General features: G+C 40.9%; 1 protein-coding gene across 1 annotated transcript; it reads left to right on the plus strand.

Moving 5' to 3' along the window:
- Positions 1-888: 888 nt before the first annotated feature.
- SOX17 (SRY-box transcription factor 17) lies at positions 889-2,631 on the plus strand. Its single transcript, XM_067292326.1, has 2 exons — positions 889-1,260; positions 1,406-2,631. Exons 1-2 carry the CDS (start codon positions 963-965, stop codon positions 2,326-2,328), a joined length of 1,221 nt encoding a protein of 406 aa, XP_067148427.1. The 5' UTR covers positions 889-962; the 3' UTR covers positions 2,329-2,631.
- The last annotated feature ends 14,645 nt before the right edge of the window (positions 2,632-17,276 follow it).

Raw genomic sequence — 17,276 nt, forward strand, 5'->3', positions numbered from 1 at the left:
TTGTATAAATAAGAACGTCATGTCTAAGGGCATGGTTATTTGCAGTTTGTATGGTTATGCTACGTAACAAAATGGTACAACAAATGCACTCCAAGCCAAGCCCGAGGTTGCAGATTGCTCGGTTGCTCGTTTATGAGCAACATACACTTTCGATGCGTTAGAATGTATTTATTTACATGCATTCATCCTGCATGAAATGTTACAGTAATAGAATACCTTCCGAGGTAATGAAAAACAGGGTTACAGGGTACGACTGAAAATACGATTAAATACCAGAAAGCTCAAAACAGAATAATTATAAAACAGTGGAGAGGGGTCCATTTATCAGGACCACCCTGGCAATCATGGCAGTCGGAGAGTAATCAAAATAATTCACAAAACAACGAGGCCCTTCCAGAAAATAATAATTTCCGAAAGCAAGCAGTATTGTCCTCACTGCCTTTCCGCATATTTTGATGTACACTGATAGTCGTGCTGACTTTTGAGCACGACGTGCTTTAACAAAACTGATCTGCTAAGGGGGATCACAGAGGAAGGGGAAGGGCAAGATGTGATCCCGGGTCCAGTGTCAGCGACAGTCACACGAGAAGAAGCCCTTCCTTCTGAACCATATTACGCACTCGCGACTGGCAGCTCGGTGCCGGCGAGGCTGCACTCCAGCACCGCCGCGCTGTCACCACCGGGCCACCGGGTGCGAGGTGCTCAGGTGCCGGCCCGCCGGGAGGGGCCGCGGGGCCGCCCGCGCCGTGCCGCGCCGCGGAGCCGCCGACAGCCGCCGGGAGCCGCCGCCTCCGCGCCGCGCCGCGCCGCGCCCGCCCCCGCGGCCCCATTGGCCGCGCCGCTGCTCAAATAGGGCTCGGCGGGGGCAGCGGCCGCAGTGAGCGGGGCCCGAGCGCCGAGCCGAGCCCGTGCCGCGGCCCGTGCGGAGCTCTGGGCGCGGCGGGCGGCGCGGCCGTCCCGAGATGAGCAGCCCCGATGCGGGCTATGCCAGCAGCGACGACCAAGCGCAGGGGCGGTGCTCGCTGCCCATCATGATGCCGGCCATGGGCCCCTGCCCCTGGGCAGAGTCGCTGAGCCCCCTGGGCGAGGCGAAGGCGAAGAGCGAGGCGGCGCCGTCGGGGGCGGCGGGCGGCCGGAGCAAGAGCGAGTCGCGGATCCGCCGGCCCATGAACGCCTTCATGGTGTGGGCGAAGGACGAGCGCAAGCGGCTGGCGCAGCAGAACCCGGACCTGCACAACGCCGAGCTCAGCAAGATGCTGGGTGAGCGCGGAGGGCGCGCGGCGCGGCGCGGGCCGGGGGGAGGCGGCGCGAAGGGGCAGCGCGGCGCCCGGCCAGGCGGCGGCGGGGGCGGCGGGGGCGCGGGTCGCTCGGGGGCCGGCCGGTCTGACGGTGCGTGTGGGCGCAGGTAAATCGTGGAAGGCGCTGTCGCTGGCGGAGAAGCGGCCGTTCGTGGAGGAGGCGGAGCGGCTGCGGGTGCAGCATATGCAGGACCACCCCAACTACAAGTACCGGCCGCGGCGGCGGAAGCAGGTGAAGCGCCTGAAGCGCGTGGAGAGCGGCTTCCTGCAGCACGGCCTGGCGGAGGCGGCGGCGCCCGGGCTGGGCAGCGAGGGCAGCGGCGGCGGCAGGATGTGCGTGGAGAGCCTGGGCCTGCCCTACGCCGAGCAGGGCTACGCGGCGGGGCCGGGCGCGCTGCCGCCGGGCGCGGGCCACTACCGGGACTGCCCGCCGCTGGGCGCCGCCTTCGACGGCTACAGCCTGCCGACGCCGGACCCGTCGCCGCTGGACGCGGCGGAGAGCGAGGCGCCCTTCTTCGCGGCGGGGCTGCAGGAGGAGTGCGCGCTGGTGCCCTACAGCTACCCGCCGCACCCGGCGGCCGAGTACGCGCCGGCGGCGGCCGAGGGCGCGGCGGGCGCCGCGCTGCGGCGGCACCTGCCGCCCGGCGAGCCGCTGGGGCCGGGCGGCTCGCTGCCGGGCCTGCTGGGCTGCCAGGCGCCGCTGCACGCCTACTACGGGCAGATGTGCCAGCCGCCGGGCCCGGGGCGCCCGCTGCCGCCGCCGCCGGCGGGCGGGCAGCCGTCGCCGCCGCCCGAGGCGACGCAGTGCCGGGAGCAGCTGGAGCACTTGCCGCAGGACGAGCTGCTGGGCGAGGTGGACCGCACCGAGTTCGAGCAGTACCTGCACTTCGCCTGCAAGCCCGAGCTGGGGCTGCCCTTCGCGGGCCACGACGCGGCGGGGCTGCCGGCGCCCGAGGGCGCGGGGCCCGTGTCGGCGGCGGTGTCGGACGCCAGCAGCGCCGTCTACTACTGCGGCTACCCCGACGTGTGAGGCCGCGGGGGCTCGGCACGGACTGCCAGCGAAGCGCCCGGCCCCGCTCCTATTTATGTAATTTATTTGAATCTTCTCTGGAGAGTTTTGCCAACCCGCTCTGGGCGGAAATATGCCAGTATCGTACAGATTAAAAGCATATATTTAAAACTGTTCTTCACCTGAGGTGCCAAGAAGTTTACAGTTTTTTTTTGTCAATGCCAAAAATTATCATCACACTCGCAAATCAGCACCATTACTTGTCTACCCTGAACACGTTTTTACTAGCTGTTTTTTAACTATACAGTATACATCCTTTTTGTACTTCAGGTAAATAAATTGATGTACAGTTTTTTCTGTCTTTTTTTTGTTCATATGGTCCTTTAAAGTGACTAATATAAAATCCATCATGCTTTAGTTGCAGTAAGGTGAACACAGCTCACGTGTGACACTTCCCATGACATTGATTATAAAGAAGTAAAACAGTCTCCAAGACCAAAGAAGTTTGTTCCCTGATACAGCTCTGTTCCTCTTATGTAGCTGAATGGCTAGACCTGTGCTGCTGTCTCTTCGAGCAGAAAACACATGGCTTAATAGTGTTCTTGGTGTATTTTTCTTTCTTGTTTGTAGGTGTCAACTAGAATTTGCAACTGTCATTAATGCACTGGGGAAAAACCTCCTCCCTTGAAACTATGACATCGCTAACAGGAAAATCTAGATACCTTTGAGATTCTGCTTTTAAAGTGTGTCTGGAAGCCCATCAAGTTTGGATGCTGGTAGGCTTGAGTATGACCTCTCTTTACGTGCCAATTCCTATTTGAACAGAACAATTTGCAATGACCCACCAATGATATTGGTACTGTAATTTACAAATTAATCTACCTTCAAGTAGGTTTAAGCCATTCTGTCTCATGGGGTTCAGGTGCCTACCAGAAAGAAGAGAAAAACAAAATATGTTGCCCAAGTGCACATCTCACTTGCTCTCAATAAACTGCCAGTAATGATTAGACATTAAAACAGAAGCCTTTTTAATGTGTCCAGCTGTACTGCTCTGTGACATTTCTGCCAGTGCAAGAATGCATAGATTCTCATCATAATGCTATCTTCTAAGCATAAAGCTAAGTGACACTTTTGATGACTATTTTCTGTTTGAATTGCAGAGAATTTTAAATATTTTAATTAGCAAATGACAATTCAAGTGTGATATAAATGGCATTCATAATACAAGTATTTATCTGTACAAGTACTCTCATCTTGCACTGGAATCTCAGACTGCTGAGCTGTGGATGGAAAAACCCAGCAAAAATTCCAGTTGCATAGTCCATGCTCTGTTTTCATTGAAGTTGATATAACTGTAGCCAGTTAATATAACAACCATTTTCTGAACGTTATGTACACAGAGCCAACTGGAATATTTTCAAAAAAATATTCCAGTAGAAGCATGCTTGGGTAGATTGTGTTTCATCTATTAATTCAAAAAGTGTAATTTAGTTTAGATCAAAGTAAATCCTGATTATATCCAGAACTTGAAGATAGTTGGGTTTTCATTGATTTCAGTGAAATTTAACTGTGTGCGATGTAATATTGGCATAATTCACTTCAAGTCATAGTTGCCTCAAATTATTGTCAGGTAATTTTTCTGAAGTTTACAATGGGAAAAGTGCAAAGGCCAATGTCAGGTTTCTAATATTAGGTACTTAAGTACAAGATGGGAAATAGGACCTGGTATATGTAAGTGTTTTTAGAACAATATACACATCCTTATTTTAATATGATATATATGTCTGGAAAGAAACATTGAACATGTTACAATTCCAGGCAGATATAATTTTAACAACAGTGAGACCCTTGTAGTTGAAAAGGTTGGATTAGTGCAGTGTCATCCCTCCTAGACAAGTAGCCCCAATGATGGCAACCGTGGTAGTCATTCTTCTTCGGTAATGGATTGCTAAAACCATAGGAGTTGCTGTTGCTCATGCCATTGCAAAAATGTGGTTAGTTAAAAGAAAAAGACTAGCAAAGACCCAGGTACTAGATGTTTACACTCTGAATAGACATGTAGGTATATTGAAATATTATGAATTTTGTTTGTATTACTTTCTTTTCTTGTATCAATTTGTTACAGATCTCCCAAGACTCATTTTTTCTATAGTACAGTGGTGTTATAGCTACCAGTACATAACTGGACTAAGTTATATGATTTTTAAATCGTATGTTTATGTTCTTTTTTGAAACATTAGCAGTTTTCCTTGTACTTAACACCCCAAACATTCCTATGCTGTTTATACATCCTCTTTCTATTCTCAAACGACCAAGTGTCTTCCCTTTGTCTGAATCCTGACCATATTTGGTCCATTTTCTTAATTTCTTTGGTTTTTTTTAACCTCTTTTTAGTTCCTGCTCTTAGTTTCCCACTCACTTTATCCCTGTCCCTACTCCTCAATATCTCATGATTCTTCTCCTGTCCCAACCATGTCCTCTTTCCTACCTCATTATGTCCCCTCATCTTGTGTTTCCTCCTTTTCCCTCTCCTCCCACTGCTGGTGCCTGCTGTTAGCCCGTGAGCTAGCTCCAGCTTCATGAGCTTCTTCTCTTGTCCTCCTATTTCACATTTCCTGGCCCAGTGCTCATCATCACTCTTAAACCACCCCCCTTAACCCAATTCTGCTGATGGATGAGCGAGAGCTGTATCTACAGCCTGGCAAAGAAAATTTTTCTATGCTTATGGTAGTTGATATCACAACAGTTGCTAGAACTCAGGAGTAACAACAGCAGGGAAAGCTATTCCTTTCAGTGCCTGTGCACTGGGACACTGGGGCACTGGGCCTTTGCCAGCCTGGGGCAAAGTATGCTCATGAGGTCTCTTCAGAGTATTTTGCAGCCAGGTTTAACATAATTGTAGCACAACTTTTCTTTCCCAAAAAGCTTATAATTTGGGCAACTTTTATTAGGGGACAATGCAAGTCATGTCTCTGAGGTGATGCTTATCCCAGGCTAAATATTAAAACCATACTGCAAAATACAGGGCTCAACAAAAGGATTCCAATACTGAGTTAATATGGTTGAAAGAACATATTTTCTCTAGCCTAAATTTCAGAAGTGTCTGACTAGTTTTAGCTGAACCTTCTGTAATAATTCAGAGCCATCTAGAGCCAGCTGTCTAGCATAGAAAATTTCTGGTCCAGAAATGTCGCTATAAAAAACTGACTTCCCGTTCTGGAAATGGAAAGTTTGAGGTGACCCTAATTGCAGGGGACACTAGCTATGTCATGATCAGCATCAGCTGAGTATAGTACTTGTGCATTTGGCTGTCTACTGGAGACTAGCACTGATTTAAGAACTGTTAGCATAATTTAACTACTATATTGGTTCAGGTATAAGACATTTACTTTTCAAAAATTCTTATGTAAAGAAAATCCAGTTTGTCCTATACTCACAGACTACACTGAGCACATTCTCAGTAACATGTAGTCTGGTTAAGAATTATATATGCAACCAGAGATATATGCTCTGGTTGCTCAGCTAGTCTGTGGGGCTGCCTGGCTCCTTATTCAATGGCTGGGGCTGGCATATGCAGCACCTCCTTTGACACTGAAGTCCAAGTGTGGGTGGTAGGGGCTGAGGTACAGTTCCTCGGCCTGGCTCATTGTGAATTTCCCCTAGCTGCTGCAGGATGAGCTCATGTGCGGATATGTGTTGGCCACGTCAGTCTCTGGTGGTTCTCACTCTCCCAGGTAACTCAGGTTATTAGAGCAAGTTTCTGGAACTCTCAAAGGGACTGGTTTTTTCTTCTGTCATGGTAAAACAAGGGTCATCATATACTCAAGGCCACCATATCTTCAATCTGGTATGGTAAGTTGGGAAGCTCAGTGTGGATGCTCTCATATGTTTTTAACATTTTGCATCAAATTATTTTATTTTGATTACCCATTTAATTTAATTTTATTTTGCTTTGCTTTGTTTTGTTTATTTTGTTTTAATTCTATTCCTTAGATCCTAAGGAAGCCACATTATTTTGATTAAATTAGTTTCCGTATTACCATAGTGAAACTGGTATTGTCCGCTTTACAGATACTCTTAAAAATTCTGATTTACTTACTGAAAATCTTAGTCATTCTTAAATCAGTATGGATGTTCAGACAGGATAAATATATTAAGTGTTTTAGGAACCAATTTATTTATGGATGTATATAGAATGATTACTAAATTAATCTAGGTTGATATATGCATTTTAAAATAGGCTTAAGAGTATGTCTGGATTACAGACTGCACTACAAAGTAGAGAAGCCTGAGCTAGTTAATGTAGTGGAAACAATTTAACTACAGCAACATACTCCTAAATAATGGCTAATTTATACTTCTTGTCAGGGTAAATTATGAATAATCACCTTGGCTTACCCCACTGTTTTAAAAACATATATTTAATTAAATGGATTCATGATTGTGTAGAGACAGGGGGTTTCTGACCAGATGTATTGCTGTTCATGGAAAGCCTTCCTACTGAAAAACAGGTAGTACATAGTAACATACACTCCTTATTTCTTCCATTTTTTTCTGTTTTTTGAGATTTTAAATATTAAATCTGCATTATATTCTGGTGTGCTGTGGAGAATTTGAGATTAAATGCAGGTCTAAACTGTCTGTTTTAGAGACAATTAAAGCATTAATATACATTATTATATATCATTTATATAATGTCTTCCACTTGAAGGTGCCACAGCTCTTAAAACATAAATGAGATAAGTTTCAAAGTAGACTTTTGAGAAAAAGAAACTAAAACAACCACAGGTTATGGTCTATGTCTCCTGACACAGATAAAACTGAGAGACTAATCCAGATATCATGGGTTCCTTAGTAAAAGGAATCTCAAAATGAATAGCACCAGGAAAAATACAGAAAATGTTAATGCACATGTAGAAATGCCATTTGAGATGTTCATAAAATTAAAACGCAGAATATCCTGAAACTTTTTAAGTCTCCATGAATTTCACAATGAAATCAATTTTAAGTTTCTGTTTTCAGATTATTTCAGAACACTTCTTATAGGAATGTATTTCATCTACAATGTCAATAAAGAGCAAAATAAAAATGTCTGAGCTGTTGGGGCTCTGTTGTTATGGATCCCTCCTTTCAGTATTAAATAATACATTTATATATCATAGCTGTACTGTGATACAAAGTAATTTCTTATACCTGACACAGAAAAATGGTGAAATAAGATTTCAGAAACAAAGTTGTTATGGTTAAAATAAAATTTCACCAGGTAGTTGTTTAAAGCAGGATTCTAGGATCCTCCACATTTTTTTAATGGGCTACAATTCCAGAGAAAATCAATTTCCATCCCTTTGCTTATCAGAGAGAAAACTTGTTTCATGGAGTATTCCGTGGAGTTATCAGGGGAATATAGTTATTGTTCACATAGAGGGTGGCAGCTCCATTTACCCATAGAGAATATATTTAGGTACCGGCAATCTTGGGTTCTTTCCAAGGCATTGTGGAATTACTTTACAGCGTCTGATTTACTTTAAAGCTTCTTGTTATTGCAGTTTAGAAACGAAATTTATCCTGCACACATCCTGTTTAAAACAAAATTTTCTCCTTTGTTGAACAAAGATAAAGAATATTAGAATATGCTTTTGCAGCTAAAGTTTGTATCTCAATTAACTGGAAAGGTAAAGCAATATTTGTGAATTCATGAGCTTGGATTGATTGGTACAATACAAATTCTGGTTTCAAATGCACAGATTAGTATTGCTTGCTGGGAAACAGTCTAAGGCTTAGTCAAGTTATGTAGTCGTGATTTTGTTTCATGCTTTGAATGTTTAAATGAAGAATATCACTTCTGTAAAAGTTACTGTGAAGTAGACTACATGTATTTCTTTGATTACATGCATATTTTTTCTTTCAAGATGTTAGTTTGTGATCATTTTGTTTATGTAAAATCAACAGCAAAATCAGTGAGTGGTTTCTGTGAGCAAGGCAAAGCAGATGTGGCCTCAGATGATGGCAATATATCAATTTTGATACCTTTGAATTGGGTGTGCAGTTCACTGTGTCTGAAAGTGTCACACTACAAAAATATTGAGTTAAGAACGTTGACTCACAATGTCCTGGGCACTCTTTAAAAAGAATGGACTTAATTTGCCATTGATTTGGAAAACAGCAGCTGTTCTGTATCAACACCCGTTCTTGATGAGTGGAGTACTGTAGAGAGCTACTTAATGCATGGAAAACAAGCTAGAAATTGTCAAGATACAAGTGCTATCACTTCTACACTCAGCTGAAATTTCCTGTGTTGTTTTACTACAAATATTCTTGGAAAGCAGAATGAGAAACACACATGCAAAGATGAGGCAGAAAAGAGAAGTTCTGTGCTGTTCTTCCCAAATAGGTTAGAGCAGTGCCTGGGGAAATAAGCCACTGTTTTATACCTACTCACATATAGTCTGGAAATCTCCACAGGAGAAGGGAAAATAACAAGGCTGTTATTCTATAGCCATAAATTAAAGTGTCTATAAGAGATCTTCTACTCTTCAGCTTTTGCTTAGTATCCTGCAAGGATTCTCAGAGGGATGGGTGAGTTTCAACCTCATGAGATGAGTTCTTTGGGAATTTAATTTCCAATCACAGCACATAAAGCATTCCTTACTAACTTGCCAGCAACTATAACATTACCTACACTCCGTGTTGTTAGAGCAGGAGATAGCTACCTCAGTCCAGATGAGCTAGTTGTCCTGAATAGGTTGGTATATTTGTGTAAGTGAGCTTATGTAGTCATTTATACTCTGTTCTATATACTCTTTTCTGTAGTCACTTACAGCATGTTTTGATAGAAAAATGGACTTTGTCTTTCAAAACTCACATTTCCTCCAGATTATTCATCCAGTTTATTCTTATTTCCAGGCCAGACAGTCCTCCAGGCAACCTGCCACTCAGTGAAACACTTTCTTTAGAAATTTGAGAGCCATGACAAGATGGATACAAAGAGATATAAACAACAAAAACTTACACATCAACTGCATCAAGCTCACAGCACCACTACAAGATTAGGCTTCACTTGTAAGGCAGAGAAGGAAACACTCAATTTGAAAATCCTGTGGCAGGACTTTGACTTGAGTGACAAATCTGAAGTTGTAGTTCCCTGAACATTTTTCATGATGACAAAATCACCATTGATCTGAGTTAAATTATTTATTTTGTTTTTAATCCAGCTTTTCTCTGAGAATAGTGCTCATGGAACCACAGTTAGAGAGGCTTGTCTGCTGCAAGTTTATGTCAGCACTGACAGCTTTGTTTGTAGCTAGTGGTAGACATGTAAGTGCCTAAAGCTTCAGGTGGCATCTGTGTGGTGGCTTTCAGCACGCTGGTATTGACCAAACAGGTAGAGAAGAGGCTGAGTACTACGGGGGGTCTGGATCTACACTGTGCTTCCCTCTGGTTGTAATGCCAAACCAGCAGAACTGCAGCACTTTGTAACTTTTCCCAGAGTGATAATTACATTTACAAATTTGACTTCAAAGTTTGCTCCTCTTAAAAACGTAGAGCAGAGTTCACAATTCATCTATCATATTTTTTTCAAAACAAATGTGGTAAGAAAAAATCAAATATGTGAGATAGAGCCTGACTAACTCCTGTTCCTGATCATGCATCACACAAAAAATGCAGTTATGCAGTAGTTTAGTAGTTTATGCAAATTGCTATGCTATGTTCAGGGGAAGTCTTACCATGGAACATGACCACTAGATGGCTCAGAAAGTATAAATAACATTTGATAACTAATTTATAGTAGCATAATCTTCATTTCTATAATTCATCAAAAATTTGCAATGTTTTGTATGTAATCTATGTTCAGGAGCAGAGAGCAAATCACTTGCCTGTATTTATTGATAATTCTCTAAGTTTTAGCAGAATTTGAAAGATCCAGTGTGACACATTGAATATTATTTCTTTTGACAGCCAACTAAAACCCTTTAGGGGTAAATTGGGCATGAATATTCTTGCATTCCTAACAACCTTAATGCTTCTGCCAGTCAGGATGAGCTATTTGCATTGATTCAATATACCTCAGGTAATTCAGAGTGATTACCTATGGCTACCAAAATCTATCCCTTGTTAATAGTTCAGTCAATATGGGCTTAGTGCTGTAGCAAAGCTGACTACTGCAGTAACACAACATAGCATGTTCAGGCTTGTTCTGTTGGCTGGCAACCTTGACATCATTGTGCTATTTCCTCTATTTGTATAACAATCCCTGGCGACAGTATATATCCTTGGGCAAGAACTTCCATTTTACTGTTCCCAAACGGCCTTCGTATAATTTGCTGTGTGTGCACGACCTGAATATTGCAGAAATAACTACACAGCTCCTACACATTAGAAGGGCAGCTTGTTAAACATCTAGCAGCCCTTCCTAATCCAGAAGTCAATTCACTTGCTGTGCTTTAGTTTGGATTTACATAATACCGTAGCTTTTCACTTAACATGACACTCTAATACTACTGCTAAGAATTTATTTTATGTACCAACAAATGTATTGGCTGCTTTTTGTCCCCTTTGGTCATTATCTAATGATGGCAAGTGTGACTGGCCGTATGTTTAAGATTAGATTTTTCCCTTAAATGAAATCCTGGAGATTCCCTAGATTCCTTCTGCAGTGAAACCTACACTGTTTCCCACCTCTCCTTATGAGCAGCCTGGGAGCTAAGCAGCCACATCAGTCTCCGATTCCTTGGGAAAAGACTCTGATTCTATCATTGCTCTCTGTTTCCTGCATTGCTAACTTAGCCATGCACTACCTTCTGAAAATGTTGCCAGTTGCTGTTGCCAGTGATGAGCAATCTTTTCATTTTGCTTAGGATTTTTGACTATTATAACAAGAATATTGCTCATCTCTGTAACAGTGATGCTACCATTACTGGGTTAGAGTCTGGAACATGATGTTGATGATCGGTAACCACAAAAAATGCATTTTCATGAAGTTATTAGAGAAACTTTTTAAACTTACCAGATCCTTCTCTGTCAATTTAATATTTTTTGCATTTTACTGAGGTTAGAGATCTAAAATAAAAGCCAACAGACCTTCCTGTCTGATCTTCTATCACATGTAACATTACATTCCTGTGCCATATGGAGAAGCATAACAAACTGACTTAATAGGCAAAGTGATATGTACTAATCTTTTCAGATACTATTAGACTTTTGGCCTAATCAAGAATCTTACAATATTCGATCCATTTTTATTCATGGTTTAGAGAATCTTTTGCTCAGTTAAGTGACAACAGGTGGTAATAACAACATCTCAAAAAAGGAACAGGATTTCTAAACATTTTTTAACTAGGAGGCATTAAGATTGCCTTTAACTTTGTCTTTTAATTTACCTCAGCGATATGGCCATAGTTTATGCCTAAGGTTTTGTACAATTAGTAATTGTTTGTGCTGCACTCCCATACGCAGCCTGAGAAGTATTCTTTCAAGGTTTTCAACGTATTCTTTATCGGCGCATTTCATGACTCTAATACCTTCCAAATAATACCATGGTTACCTAATATTGAGAGTCTAATGCCATTTGAGACCTATTAGAGTATTCAAGACAATAACACGGAGCTGGCAGACAATGGCATAGGACCTGCTGAAGGCCTGCATCCTTCTGAAGCAGCAGCTGGGTCTTGGTTGAGGTTGTTCTTGGTACGGAGAATTGCTACAGGTTTGTACAGTTCCAATCAGCAAAATTAGTGACATTAAATAAATGTTCCAGTTAATTTCAGTTAAAATTACAAAATCCCTGCTGAAATTTTGCCTGCCTGTGGTCTTGCTGTCTGCACCATTATCTCCTGAGCTTCAAAAGCTGAACTAAGAATGGGCCAAAACCAATACTTTTAAAAGAACAAATTAGTCCATACAAGTTTTTACTATGATTTTATATGCCCCATAACATACATATCATTATATTCCTCGGTCTTTTTGCCTAGTTCCTGAGTAATATTCACTTCACTCCAGCGTCTTCTAGGAAAGGGTAGAAAGCTGTCCCAATGGAGTAACGGGGCATATCCAGAATATATAGATCCCAAACCTGAATACACAGCTCAATGGGTTGTTCACTTCCTTGGAATATAAAAAGTCATGCTGGGGATGTGCTAAGACCAAGACACAAAATAGCTAGGGTAGTACTTCATGTTCTGGCATTGCTCATGGAGTTTAAATAGCTACTTTTGGGGCTGAATTCATCACAGCCCTGAAGTTACACCTGTTCTTGAGTTACACCTGGGAGTGAATCTCAGCATTTAAGCTGAATAAAAGCACATTGCTGCTGCTACTTCTTCAATTGTCTCAAGGCCATTATGTGAAATTACTCCAGTTTGTAGATTGTCTGGAAATACTCCAAGCTTTTCTTTGTGCTAAGTGATAATTAACAATAACAACGTTATGATGTCCCATATGAGCATACCATATTAGCTTGACTCTTCTTATTTCCTAAATCAGACCTTCAGTAATATCCGGGAATTCTCATTTTCTTTTCCAATATCTGTAACCTGTATGAGTTCTCATGATTCGCTCTAAAGTAAGAGAAACTAACTGATTTCCAAAATTTACTTCTGTTATCCTTGATAGCAGGAAGGCAAACAGTGTCAGTTTTAACTATGATTGCCACAGCTTGGAAAGGTCATTTGTCAAATTTTCCCTCCTCTTGCACCAAAAGCAAGGAGACCATTCTCTGAAACAGTGAGTGGTATTTATAGGATCTTAAACACAAAGTGTTGAGGAAGGTTAACAGAAGAACAGCTAATACAAAAAATAACAGTAGTCAACAACTGGGGGAAAATGATTCAAGTAGGAAAGTAAATTTTGTCTGTTTTAGGTCTTTAAATCACTAATTTAATACTTGCAGGTGTAGTTAGATTTTCAAAAATGTTGGTTATGTGATCTGCAATTTTCTAAAAATCATAATATTGGAACTACTGGAAAATCTAAAAAATCAGAAGTAACTTAGTGAAAGTAATCACAAAATTTTAGTTCACAATCCCAAGGAAGATGGGAATCCCAAAAGACTGGAAAAGGACAAGCATAATATCTTTCTTAAGAAAAGCCCAAAAGGATGATTTGGAGAACTGCAAATCATGTGGCCTAATGTTCATAACCAGAAAAATATTAAAACAAACAATTAACAGCACATTACAAATAGTGACGGGATAAAAAAATTAAAAGGAAACATAGATTTTCAAACAACAAATTTTGTCAAATCAAGCTGATTTTCTACTTTAGAAGAGTAAGTGGTTTAGTGTTCTAGGGAGAAGCAGTAGATATCTCTTGATGGTAGTAGAACTTTTGGTATTCTTATATGTTAATTAATTTCTCTTAAATTAAGAAAATATGGTCCAGATTAAATTACAGTCCAAGAATAGTTATCAGTCTCTTTGCTTATGAACTGCAAATATATTTTAGATGGAATCCTTATATAGGCTATTCTTTTATTTTGTATTGTAATAATGAGTTGAATGATGGAATATGGACTACACTTACAACATTTCTGGATTTTATCAAAGTGGAAAGGGCTGCAAGCATTATAAAGAACAAAATTAAAAATAAAAATGATCCTGGTAAGTTGGAGAAATAGCCTGAGATGAACAAGATGAAATTTAATTAAGAAAAGTACAAATACAGGTTAATAAATGCACAAATACAAAGAAATGAATAACTGACTCTATGAATACTGTTAAAAAAGAGGAGAGGGAAAATCTTAAAGCTACATTATGATATGAACTAGGTCATTTATTTAACAGAATACTATGAATTAGAAATGATTAATTCAGAACAGTTTGAGCAGTTGCTGTTCCTTAGTGGAGAGTTACTACACCTCAGGTAAGACATGATAACTGGCTGCAGGTACATTACTAGTCCACTGCAGTGTAAAGTAAAATACAATAGCTTAATCTCTTTCCTTTTACTTCACATTCTGAGTATTTTGGGTCAACAAAGTTGCTGTGAAAAAGCAAAGGTCATTTTGACACACCAGAAGAAGAAAATATGTGAGAGTTAATTGTCTGGCTGTACAAAGCAGCTGTGAGACCTCAGTACCATGTCTATGTTTACCCACCACACTTGACAAAAAGTATAGACAAACTAGTGGGTGTCCAGAGGTTTGGAAACATGATCTGTGAGTAAATATTGAAGGAGTTAAATCTGTTTCTTTAGAAAAGAGGAAACTGAGTCATGATACCAGTTTCAAGATGTAAAATGTTACAGAAAGGGTGGTGATCAATTGTTCTCCTTGGCCACAAGGCAAAATGATTTGTCTCAGTTTATTTCCTCCTCCAACATAAATAAAGTATCATAAAAATAAAAAAGCAATTTAGTAGTGTTTTTCAACGCTAATGGAATTCTACTAACATGTAAGCAGTTGCTTTCACAATATAAAACATGATGAGTGTGAGCGATAGTATTTCAGGGATTGTCGTATTACACATTGATATATTTCTCATCAACAGAACAGCATGAAGTTCTTGCAAAGTGTTAACATCGGGGCATGACAGGTAGAACTGCTCTGTTTCTGTTATGCTTGTTTCCTCTGCTGGATCCCAGTAGTGAGGGACCAGTTAGCAAGAGACTCTATACAAAACCAGAATGGAACTAGCTACTGCATCTAAACACCCACTGGGACCATTTCCTCTTCAGCTCCTCCCAGACACTTCCCCTCACCCAGCAGTGCGGTGTACAGTTCTGCCTCCTTTTCACACCCTTCTGCTATATTAATCCCAGTGCTCAGCTCTCTTGGACGGCTTCCACATTTCATCCATCCATCTACTGCAGTAACATCACACACTCTTCTCTATCCCAAGAACAGCTGTAAAGGGGCAGGTAACCATCCTTGGTGGTGTTTGAGAATGTATTGCGTAGTTCATGGGATGATGCGTAATTTTATGGAAATGAGTTTGTTAAATAGTGCACATAGAATTTCTCACGGAGAACCACATGCTGCTGGATCATCATCATGTCTTCCTGCAACATACACTTCATATGGCTCAATTTTGTATTAATATCTTCATTTTATATTAATATTTTATATTAATATTTTCTTTAATGTGGTAAAGACTCATACATTCAAGGCCAAACCTTGTCCTTAGAGGAACTGAACTCACCCATCTCTGTAACATGAGGTCAGAAAGCTAAGGTTGTCTACTGCATGGTTCTTTCTACAGATTTAAAGTGATAATTTGTCTAAAACAAAGATCAGACTCTGACTTTAGACTAATTTATTCATATGACTCTGTACAGCCAGTGGGAAATTGTTTGAACAAAATTGGCTTGGCTTCTACATTTCACTCATGTAAGGTGACTAATTGTCTCAAGATTATCATCTGCATTGTAGTAGAGGACAACCAAATGACGGCCCCACATGAAGTACTGTGTAATCAAACACAATATAACAGTCCCTCCCTCAAAAAGATTGCAATTAAAGAGACTAGCCATAACAAATGACTGGAATAAGCCTGTGAACCAAAGTCAGAGGCTGAGGTGAAGGGAGAATAATACTTAATTCATAACTAGTCAGGAGCAGTTATGATAACTTGGAATCATTTAGGGAGCAAAACTAAAGATCACAAGAGTGCAGTTTTCTGTGTGCATTACAGGGGAAGGGAATTCGCATGTATACATATAAAAAGAAAAAAAAATCTTTTGTATTTTTTCTCTCTGCAGCCTACCTGGAATATGCATTGGGTAATTATTTTCCATGGTTTAATCTCTATTAAAAGAATTACTTGGTACCTCTGTCAGCTGTCAGTCTCTTGCACAGCTATAAGCTAATACTAATAAGTCTTTATAGACTTACTAATAAGTCCTTTATTAGTAAGGGCAAGATATTGAACGGAAGAGGGCATGTTCTCTGTGGTTTTAGGACCACTGCAGTAACAATTCTTTATATTAGTTACAGAAAAAATAAATTAGTGAGTTAAGGGGAAAAATATGATGGTGCTAGAACTGTTTTCTACTGCTGGTAATGCCTGCCTATAATGGACGCTTTTTTTGACTCATGCACCCCCATGTGTCTGGAAATCTTTCAGTGGTCATGTTTAGTGAATAGATCGAGAAACTGAGTCATTTATTGTAAGTCAGTCAATGTAGTGTATGTCAGAGCCACAGACATTGGCCTTATTTGATACAGTGTGAATAATAGTTATTGCTGTAGGTGAGTACACTGGCAGCAATGAATAGAAATCAAATGGCATATTTGGCCTATCTGTTCTGGCAGATGTTTACAATGCTTTACACTCAATAGCAGAATATATGAGTACCTACTGTTTTTTTCAGATAGTGTATGCTTATTTGAAATGAAGCATTCCTGTCTTCAGAAACACAGCTCTGAAACCACAGGGTCATCTAAAAGCTTAAAGGATTTTAGCTTTTAGAATTTTAGAATTTGAGATATGAGAAACAGTATGGAAAAGCTGGACTTGGACTGTGCAAACTCTTTCCAGGTCATCAAGGTAGTTGTATTGCCATGAACACGGCTAATCCTAAAGGTACACACACACCTGATAACCTACATGCACCTCAGACTAGGAAAGAGGATCTTATTTGATTGGTGAGAAAATAAAAGAAAACATTATTGGCTTGTCTCAAGATTTACTGGTTGTTTTCACAACTAAAAGCTCTATTTTTGTTGATTTTAACCTTTCACATCATCAGGTTATCATGTTATGTTCCTAGTTGCCAACTTTGCTTAAATACATTGCAGTAGTGAGCAAATCTCTAAATCAAACAAGGTAGTTGATTCATCCTAGAAAAACCTACAAAATAATCTATCTGACACAGGCAGTCATAATGGAATATGTAAGTCTGGAGACAGTGTTTGCCACAGGAGTACACTTTCTTAAGAGCAATTCAAATATTTTAGGTTGGATTAATTTAGTAGTTTTCATCATAGATGTGTTCCCAAAAATGTGATGAGATCATGTAAAGTTTTATGTAATGCA

Source organism: Apteryx mantelli, chromosome 2 (genome assembly GCF_036417845.1).
Source record: "Apteryx mantelli isolate bAptMan1 chromosome 2, bAptMan1.hap1, whole genome shotgun sequence".
NCBI classification, from domain to species: Eukaryota; Metazoa; Chordata; class Aves; order Apterygiformes; family Apterygidae; genus Apteryx; species Apteryx mantelli.

What these genes read in the sequence shown, in the direction of transcription:
- SOX17 (XM_067292326.1), top strand. Translation starts at nt 963, where the DNA reads ATGAGCAGCCCCGATGCGGGCTATGCCAGCAGCGACGACCAAGCGCAG. An exon ending in CGAGCTCAGCAAGATGCTGG is followed by an intron (nt 1,261 to 1,405) that starts GTGAGCGCGGAG and finishes GTGTGGGCGCAG; the next exon opens with GTAAATCGTGGAAGGCGCTG.